The sequence below is a fragment of the Sinocyclocheilus anshuiensis genome, unplaced genomic scaffold, assembly GCF_001515605.1.
Source record: "Sinocyclocheilus anshuiensis isolate Anshui unplaced genomic scaffold, SAMN03320099.WGS_v1.1 scaffold1069, whole genome shotgun sequence".
In the NCBI taxonomy this organism is placed as follows: Eukaryota; Metazoa; Chordata; class Actinopteri; order Cypriniformes; family Cyprinidae; genus Sinocyclocheilus; species Sinocyclocheilus anshuiensis.
Genome location: NW_015557150.1, coordinates 367,948 through 377,955, shown reverse-complemented (window position 1 = coordinate 377,955; position 10,008 = coordinate 367,948). Strand labels below are relative to the sequence as shown.

Sequence of the window (10,008 nt, the reverse complement as noted above, 5' to 3'; positions counted from 1 at the left end):
GTCCTCTAACACCTGAAAGAAAAGCCAAACTCCGATAAGCCAGCACTAACATCACTGAGATCCAAACAGCTGTGATCCGAGTGTTTGATTGCGTTCACATCACCTTAATCGCAGCAGAACATGCGCACGTCATTGAGAGCGGTGTCGTCTCCGCGTCCTTGCGGCATTTCTATCCGCGTCTTGATACCACAAATTCCCTTTCCTTGACATGTTTGGCTCCAGTCGCCCCAGTCGCCCCAGTGTGTGCCGTCACCCAGCAGTAAATGCCCTTGACTGCATATGAACCTGGAAGAAATTTGGATGTGACAACATTATGATAAAATATGTTATTTCAATCAATACAAACAAAACAAGGCAAAACAAACTCTTGGAACTTGCAATTTGACCAGAGGCCTGTAGCACAAAACTGGTTTCAGTGGCTACTCAGCTAAGTTTGAGTAAATTTTGACAAAATTATCCACAAATAACGTTTTGTTTTTGTTTTTCACTCCAAAACTGAGGTGCATAAGCACAGATCAATGAGGCCTACAATCAATCAGTTCCAAAAAGATTAGGTGATATAATAAAGCATAATAATGAGCAGTGTTGGGCAGTAACTAGCTACAATAATAATATTACTTTTGCAGTAACTAGTAGTGTAACTACTAATAAGATTTCAGTAATAATATTACAGTTACCATCCATAAAACAGCTCGTTACTTAGTTACTTTTGATGCCTCAAACCCTACTAATTTGAAATCCAACAATCCAATAATTCCTAGATTTATTTTCATAATCTTCATGATTCGCACAGACACATGAAGCATTTTGTCAGGAGAAAAGCTGATCTGAACACAGATGTGTAAGATGTGTGATTTCTTTTGATAAAATACTTCATGAAGTATAATCATATATGGGTAACAAAGAAATTATAGCTTCAAGCTACACATGACAATTAATACAACACTTTTACTTAAAAGTCATTATCGATCAGTGTTTGTAAAAACTTCTGAGTGCCATCCAATGTAGATTTTGGTCAAATGATGAGGCAGAAATATATTGTTAGTAATATTTTAGAAGAATTTTGTGGGGAAGATACACAATTACAACTTCTGTGGGGCGTGAAGGGAAAATAATGTAACTAATTACTGTTGCCAGAAAGTAAAAGTAAAGTAATAATATTACTTTTGAAAGGAGTAACTAATAACGAGTAATAAATTACATTTTTGGAGTAACGAGCCCAACATTGATAATGAGTGATTTACAAGCAATTTGTAAAACACTGGTTATTTTTGACCAAGAGCACCAAATAGGTTAAAGGATTTTCAGCACAAAAGCAGATACTCACCTGATGTTGTTTGCGGCTGTGTCGTCACCATTTCCTTGAGGCACTTCAACTCTCAGGTGAAAAGCAGTCAAGAATCCAAAAGGACACCATTTGATATCTGTCCAACGACCCCAGCTGAAGAAAAAACACAAAAAAACATTATTTTCAAGAACATTCATTTATCTAGCTTATGAAGAAACTGACTCTTAACATAACAGTTCTTAATAACCGCAAACCTGCTACATTATTACTCTTTAGACTGAGCCCATTACCTGCCTACATCTGACCCAACTGAGACGTAGTTGTAATATGAGTGTGCTAAGCCTGTAGACGTATGAACACAATGAAGGCGTATCCCGTTGAGCGCAGTATCATCCCCATGACCAATGGGATCTTCCACCTTACAAACAAAACAAAACAAAGCAGGTGCAGTTTCCTTAGAAATACCTGGAATTTAGTTACTAGCAGCAACTCCAGAGTTTGAACCTTCAACCTTCTTTTAACCATTAAGCTGTAATGAAGTCAATTCTTAGCTTACCTTTAGACTAAACCCTGCGGCGTACGTTCCACTTGGACACATTTCCCTGTGACCCCACGACCCCCATCCCCTTCCGTTCGGCACAGTCAGCTCCGATCTGTAATGTCTGTTGACGCTCCGCTCAGGACGTCTTCCTGCGGACTGAACGCTCACCTGCAGTCCAATAATGACTAGCAGTGAAAACATCATGGAAATGAAGTGATGCATTGCTACAGCACTGGCCTGATCGATTAAAATACTGATGAAATGAATTGATTGATCAAGAAGACACAGAAGGCTTAAGGAAAATGGGTAATATTTATACAACACAGATACATACAACAACATACAGGATGTTCTGGACATCCAATCAAAGTAGTCAGAGGTCAAACATGACCCTATATGGATATTAAGAAATATAACTACAATTAAGATGTGTGTACGAGCATATATGTGTGTGTGTGCTTGGTTGCCGTTATCATACATGTGTACCAGTGTGTCTGAGATCTAGTTCTCGTTTTGTCTAGGTGTGACCATGATGTGCACACAATGAAAGGAAGTTACACAAGTGACAGGAAGTCAAAAGTGAAGCTTAAGAAATAAGAAAAATTACATAAAAATATATATTTGATTAGAATAAGAAATAAGAAAATTAACAGTCTTCTTAAGTCATATGATGCTTTGCGTGAAAAAATAAATATCCACAGAACAAACTCAGATTAGTTAACTAAAGAATCAGTGTTTATTCATATTATTGTTCCTGCCAGTGATCAAGACAACAGTGCAAAACTAAATGACTGAATGGACTCGGATATTAAAGTCAATTATCTGCATGCAAACACACTTTAGACCAGGGGTGCCCAAACTCGGTCCTGGAGGGCCGGTGTCCTACAGAGTTTAGCTCCAACCCCAATTAAACACACCTGAACCAGCTAATCAAGCTCTTACTAGGCATACTAGAAACTTGAAGGCAGGTGTGTTGAGGCAAGTTGGAGCTAAACTCTGCAGGACACCGGCCCTCCAGGACCTGCAATGAAAAAGTGCATCTGCTGTTGTCTCTCTCATCAAAATCCAGCCACATATTTGTTTAGAGCTGTTTAAACGCTGCTTGATCTGTGCAGATTTCTCTCCTGATTCAGACCAAATCACTTTTTCACCGGAGGAAGCATTATTATGGATTATGGACTCGATGTATTTTAGTTAAAAACGTCTTAATGCTGGATTTGTTTCAGCTTTTGTCTTCTCCAGATGTTAACTGATGGACTGGAGTGCTGTGGATTACTTGTGGATTATTGTGATGTTTTTATCAGCTGTTTGCACTCCATAAAAAAGCTCCTTTCAAATTGCATTGCTTGGACCTTTTGGGAAATTTTTATTTAATGCAATTTTTATGTTGATATTTAATAGGTTCACAGAAATCATTTATTCAAATCATTTGAATTAAAGTTATTGGAAATGCGCCTATTCTTCACAAAGCATTTCTTCATTTTTTTTTTGATTAGTCAATCATGAGAAATTAAAAAAAATTAAAGAATGAGATGCAAAGAAATATCAGGTCAGCGAAGATGTCATTTCAAGCTAAATATATATTTTAATAGATGTTAGGATATAATTAAGCCCTCAGAAAAATGACAGGTAACCGGGTTGACAGCTTTACAGTTAATGTCGAGTATACGGAGATTGTGGATTTGAAATGCATGAACTGATAAAACACACTTTGCATTGCCATGTAATAAATGAGATGATGTACAGCTGCTTTGTGCTTTGTGTTGAGGTCCTGATCACATGCTTTATTTTGTGTTAATGACTTGATGTTGTATTTCATGGGAGTAACAGTATGCTGATCAATTATGATCCATCTGATCTTCTTGCTGTTCTTGTTGTCGTCCTCTAACACCTGAAAGAAAAGCCAAACTCAGATAAGCCAGCACTAACATCACTGAGATCTTCCAAACAGCTCTGCGATCCGAGTGTTTGATTGCGATCGCTTCACCTTAATTGCAGCAGAACATGCGCACGTCATTGAGAGCGGTGTCGTCTCCGCGTCCTTGCGGCATTTCTATCCGCGTCTTGATACCACAAATTCCCTTTCCTTGACATGTTTGGCTCCAGTCGCCCCAGTCGCCCCAGTGTGTGCCGTCACCCAGCAGTAAATGCCCTTGACTGCATATGAACCTGGAAGAAATTTGGATGTGACAACAAATACTGATGAAATGAATTGATTGATCAAGAAGACACAGAAGGCTTAAGGAAAATGGGTAATATTTATACAACACAGATACATACAACAACATACAGGATGTTCTGGACATCCAATCAAAGTAGTCAGAGGTCAAACATGACCCTATATGGATATTAAGAAATATAACTACAATTAAGATGTGTGTACGAGCATATATGTGTGTGTGTGCTTGGTTGCCGTTATCATACATGTGTACCAGTGTGTCTGAGATCTAGTTCTCGTTTTGTCTAGGTGTGACCATGATGTGCACACAATGAAAGGAAGTTACACAAGTGACAGGAAGTCAAAAGTGAAGCTTAAGAAATAAGAAAAATTACATAAAAATATATATTTGATTAGAATAAGAAATAAGAAAATTAACAGTCTTCTTAAGTCATATGATGCTTTGCGTGAAAAAATAAATATCCACAGAACAAACTCAGATTAGTTAACTAAAGTATCAGTGTTTATTCATATTATTGTTCCTGCCAGTGATCAAGACAACAGTGCAAAACTAAATGACTGAATGGACTCGGATATTAAAGTCAATTATCTGCATGCAAACACACTTTAGACCAGGGGTGCCCAAACTCGGTCCTGGATCACTGAGATCTTCCAAACAGCTCTGCGATCCGAGTGTTTGATTGCGATCGCTTCACCTTAATTGCAGCAGAACATGCGCACGTCATTGAGAGCGGTGTCGTCTCCGCGTCCTTGCGGCATTTCTATCCGCGTCTTGATACCACAAATTCCCTTTCCTTGACATGTTTGGCTCCAGTCGCCCCAGTCGCCCCAGTGTGTGCCGTCACCCAGCAGTAAATGCCCTTGACTGCATATGAACCTGGAAGAAATTTGGATGTGACAACATTATGATAAAATATGTTATTTCAATCAATACAAACAAAACAAGGCAAAACAAACTCTTGGAACTTGCAATTTGACCAGAGGCCTGTAGCACAAAACTGGTTTCAGTGGCTACTCAGCTAAGTTTGAGTAAATTTTGACAAAATTATCCACAAATAACGTTTTGTTTTTGTTTTTCACTCCAAAACTGAGGTGCATAAGCACAGATCAATGAGGCCTACAATCAATCAGTTCCAAAAAGATTAGGTGATATAATAAAGCATAATAATGAGCAGTGTTGGGCAGTAACTAGCTACAATAATAATATTACTTTTGCAGTAACTAGTAGTGTAACTACTAATAAGATTTCAGTAATAATATTACAGTTACCATCCATAAAACAGCTCGTTACTTAGTTACTTTTGATGCCTCAAACCCTACTAATTTGAAATCCAACAATCCAATAATTCCTAGATTTATTTTCATAATCTTCATGATTCGCACAGACACATGAAGCATTTTGTCAGGAGAAAAGCTGATCTGAACACAGATGTGTAAGATGTGTGATTTCTTTTGATAAAATACTTCATGAAGTATAATCATATATGGGTAACAAAGAAATTATAGCTTCAAGCTACACATGACAATTAATACAACACTTTTACTTAAAAGTCATTATCGATCAGTGTTTGTAAAAACTTCTGAGTGCCATCCAATGTAGATTTTGGTCAAATGATGAGGCAGAAATATATTGTTAGTAATATTTTAGAAGAATTTTGTGGGGAAGATACACAATTACAACTTCTGTGGGGCGTGAAGGGAAAATAATGTAACTAATTACTGTTGCCAGAAAGTAAAAGTAAAGTAATAATATTACTTTTGAAAGGAGTAACTAATAACGAGTAATAAATTACATTTTTGGAGTAACGAGCCCAACATTGATAACTTCATGTTTCTTTAGTATTAAGCAAAGCAGTCAAAAACTTGAGCATGTGCAGTTTCCTTAGAAACACCTAGAATTGAATCACTAACAGCAACTCCAGGGTTTATTTTTTCTAAGGATTTGAACCTTCAACCCTCAGTCACCAGCTTACACTTTAAACCACCCCCATACTACTGTTATAAAGTCAATTCTCAGCTTACCTTTAGACTGAACCCTGCGGCGTACGTTCCAGTTGGACACATTTCTCTGTGACCCCACGACCCCCATCTCCCTCCATTCGGCACAGTCAGCTCTGATCTGTAATTTCTGTCGATGCTTCGCTCAGAACGTGTTCCTGTGGACTCAACACTCACCTGCAGTCCAGTAATGACTAGCAGTGAAAACATCATGGAAATGAACTGATGCATTGCTGCAGCACTGGCCTGATGGATTAAAATACTGATGAAATTAATTAATTGATCAAGCAGACATAGAGAGCTAGTGCACTACCATAAAATTCTCAACTTTATTAAGTAAGATGGGTCATATTTATACAACACTGATTCATGCAACAACATACAGGATGCCCTTGGCATCGAATCAAAGAAGTCAGAGGTAAAAAAAATACCCCATATGGATATTGAGAAATATAACAACAATTAAGATGCATGTATGAACATATGAGTGTGTGTGTGTGTGTGTGTGTCTGTGTGTGTGTGTTTGTGTGTTCCTGGTGTGTGTGTGTGTGTGTGTGTGTGTGTTCTGGGTGTGTGTGCTTGGTTGCCATTACCATATGGGTGCACCGGTGTGTCTGAGATCTAGTTCTCGTTTTGTCTAGGTGTGACCATGATGTGCACACAATGAAAGGAAGTTACACAAGTGACAGGAAGTCAAAAGTGAAGCTTAAGAAATAAGAAAAATTACATAAAAATATATATTTGATTAGAATAAGAAATAAGAAAATTAACAGTCTTCTTAAGTCATATGATGCTTTGCGTGAAAAAATAAATATCCACAGAACAAACTCAGATTAGTTAACTAAAGTATCAGTGTTTATTCATATTATTGTTCCTGCCAGTGATCAAGACAACAGTGCAAAACTAAATGACTGAATGGACTCGGATATTAAAGTCAATTATCTGCATGCAAACACACTTTAGACCAGGGGTGCCCAAACTCGGTCCTGGAGGGCCGGTGTCCTACAGAGTTTAGCTCCAACCCCAATTAAACACACCTGAACCAGCTAATCAAGCTCTTACTAGGCATACTAGAAACTTGAAGGCAGGTGTGTTGAGGCAAGTTGGAGCTAAACTCTGCAGGACACCGGCCCTCCAGGACCGAGTTTGGGCAGCCCTGCTTTAGACAAACACTGAGTGATCAGATCAAATGCTGCTCATTGAAACAGCTTTGCTTGATAGTTTATATGCATTTTTCTAATCTTATACAAGGTTTTAAAGAAAAATCGATTATGTAAAGCAGAAAAAATAACCTTTCTGCCATATAAAAAAAAAAAACTTTTATGCAATAGAAAGATTTCATGGATGTTAAAGTTTCTTTATGGAACCATAAATGCAAACAAATAACCTTTATTTTTAAGAGTGTAGGATATAAATAAGCCCCCAGAAAGGTAACAGAGTTTATAGTTAACAGGGTTGACAGTATTACACTTAAATTTAATGTAGTATTTCTGTAGAGTTCACTGTTCATTCCCCGGAAATGCATGAACCGATAAGACAGTTAATGCAGTGTAAGTCGCTTTAGATCGAAACGTCTGCCACATGCACTAATGTAATCAAACATCTGATGTCAAGTCAAGTCCAGCTGACTGTGCATTACAGCATTGTGGTATGACATGGTTCATGGCTCATCATAGCATTTGATCAGTTTTTATAATCCATCTGATCTTCTTGCTGTTCTTGTTGTCGTCCTCTAACACCTGAAAGAAAATCCAAACTCAGTTGCTCTGCAGTATGTGACAATCCGAGTGTCTGATTGTGATCGCAACTTAAAACAGGTGGCAGTCATTCAAATGGCTGATTCATTCAGTAACGAAGCATTTGATTGTGTTAATGAGTGAGTCACTGAATCATTCATTCAACCAATTAGTTCAAAGAGCTGATTCATTCAATAAGGAAACACCATCCTGTGTGTTGCTCTGAGATGCAAAACAGTGCAGTGATCTTTGTTTGGAACAATTTTTTTTGGCAAAATTGAGCAAAAACAGGCAATATTGTGTTTAAAATGTAAGGCACTTAATGCTAACTTTATTAAACTTCTATAAAATCAATATTACATTCATGCTGATATCTGGAGAAAAAACGGCACTCTTCGTGTGATATAGATTAACTATATTAAATTATATAAATGTAAAAGACATACAAATGCATTTTTGCCACCTACAATTTAGAATGCCTTGAATTTTGATTATTCTAAATGCATTTTAATAGACTAAATCATGTACTGTATATGCATGCACTCTCTCTGTGTGTTTTTGTGATATACACTCGATAATGTCAGATTGCACATCATTAAAACATCACTTACCATATTATCGCAGATGATATACTGTATGTATACATTTTAATTAGGAAATGTAGTGGAGTAAAAGTGAAAGTTTACAGAAATATAAAAACTCAAGTAAAGTACAGATTCTCACAAAAAAAACGTAAGTACTGTAACAAAGTATTATTACTTCGTTACATTACACCACTGTAAACAAGAAAATAGTGATTCAGTGATGCAAACTGAATTGAATTCTTCTGTAAAGCATCTCTAAAAAGACAACAGTGAACAGTCATTCAGTTAAAATCAGTTCATTGTTCATTTAGTTAGGTTCAATAAATTAAGCGTTAGCGTTAGTTCTGGCAGGTCACGTGAGTCAAGCTTGCATCAGCTGATTCTCAGCTGATCACATCTACCTATAGGAATACGACACCTATCGTGGCATTCCTATATAAGCTCTATTCAGTATTATTCAGCAGCTTTTCAGCTTGCTCCGGAGCAAATTAAGCATCGCTGCTCGCAAATCAACTGTTGCAGCGTGTTTCAGAACATCTGAAATCCACATCTAAGATAAGTGAATGCTGTTTTAATCCATATCGCTGTGTATATTACCTGGTCTGCTAATTGTATTAAGCATATTTGCAGCAGCATTTACGCATCTGTGTTCATACAGCTGGAGCAACACGTAGTCTAGAGCATGTAATCGAGGCCATGCCGATAGTTAAGGCCATGAGAACAAGTTTAAATGAAACAAGCATTCTCGTGTATGCGTTTCAACTGGGGTTCGCTGTATTCAGCGGCATAATCTCAATGTTACGGTTGTTTATTTCTAAGGTTGATGTTTTCATTAGCTGTGTGAGTGTGCGGTTGATTTCAGCTGCGTCAGAAGCACGCGTTTCTCACTCCTAATGGCTTCTATACATATAAGAATGTAATATCAATGACAGTCATTCGAAGTATTTCCGCAGGGTGTATGCTTCCCCTGCTGGACTGCCACTCAATACTTATTAGAGATTCATAATTTCTGATCCGCTTGAATATGTGCTCACGCTGATTAATGTGAGCATGAGAAATTAGGGTGATATGACAGCCTGGTCTCATGTTTATACGTAGGTATTAATACGTAACATTTACAAGCACAAAACGTACACTTTTGTACGTTTTTATTAATGCTAAAACGTACAATTTAGACGTATTTCAACGTTTAAAACGAACAAATCGCTACTTATTTTTAGCTAAAAAACGTAAAAATATTTACGTATCTTTTATATCATTAAGATATTCGTATCAATGCATTTTTTGTTATCATTTTATCAATAAGCTATTTAGATTTTTAGACCCCTTAACCTACCCCCAAACCTAAATATACCCATTTTATAGCGAAAATGCGTTTTTATCATTTTATCAATAAGCGATTTCGATGTTTAGACCCCTTAACCTACCTCCAAACCTTAACCTACCTTTTATGGTGAATATAAAAGGATATAAAATGCAATTGACTGAAATATGCAGGAAAATAACCATTTTAGTAACAATATAGCATTAAAAATATTATTATACTCGCTAATCCCACTCCTACCTCTAAACCTATAAGAAAAACATGACAGACAGATAAATGCAATTCCAATCATTTATTTATTGCAAAAATGTCAAAAGCAGTACCGAAAGTAATCCAAATGACGATGCGTTGCAGCCCC

At 37.1% G+C, this 10,008-nt stretch overlaps 1 protein-coding gene across 3 annotated transcripts in view; it reads right to left on the bottom strand.

The window, feature by feature from the left end:
- LOC107678145 (vitelline membrane outer layer protein 1-like) overlaps positions 1–6,752 on the bottom strand; it is a 9,462-nt gene extending 2,710 nt beyond the window's left edge. Inside the window, exons 1-5 of one of the 3 annotated variants that reach the window (XM_016473312.1) lie at positions 6,031–6,750; positions 1,579–1,706; positions 1,328–1,441; positions 104–285; positions 1–12 (exon numbers count right to left, since the gene is read on the bottom strand). In XM_016473312.1, coding sequence (XP_016328798.1) covers positions 105–285; positions 1,328–1,441; positions 1,579–1,706; positions 6,031–6,237 — 630 coding nt within the window. In that variant the 5' untranslated portion in view covers positions 6,238–6,750 and the 3' untranslated portion in view covers positions 1–12; position 104. Of the gene's footprint in view, positions 13–103; positions 286–1,327; positions 1,442–1,578; positions 1,707–1,844; positions 2,093–6,030 lie in introns of those variants that run through there. The other 2 variants (XM_016473313.1, XM_016473314.1) reach the window with 2 other exon arrangements.
- Between the last annotated feature and the right edge of the window lie 3,256 nt (positions 6,753–10,008).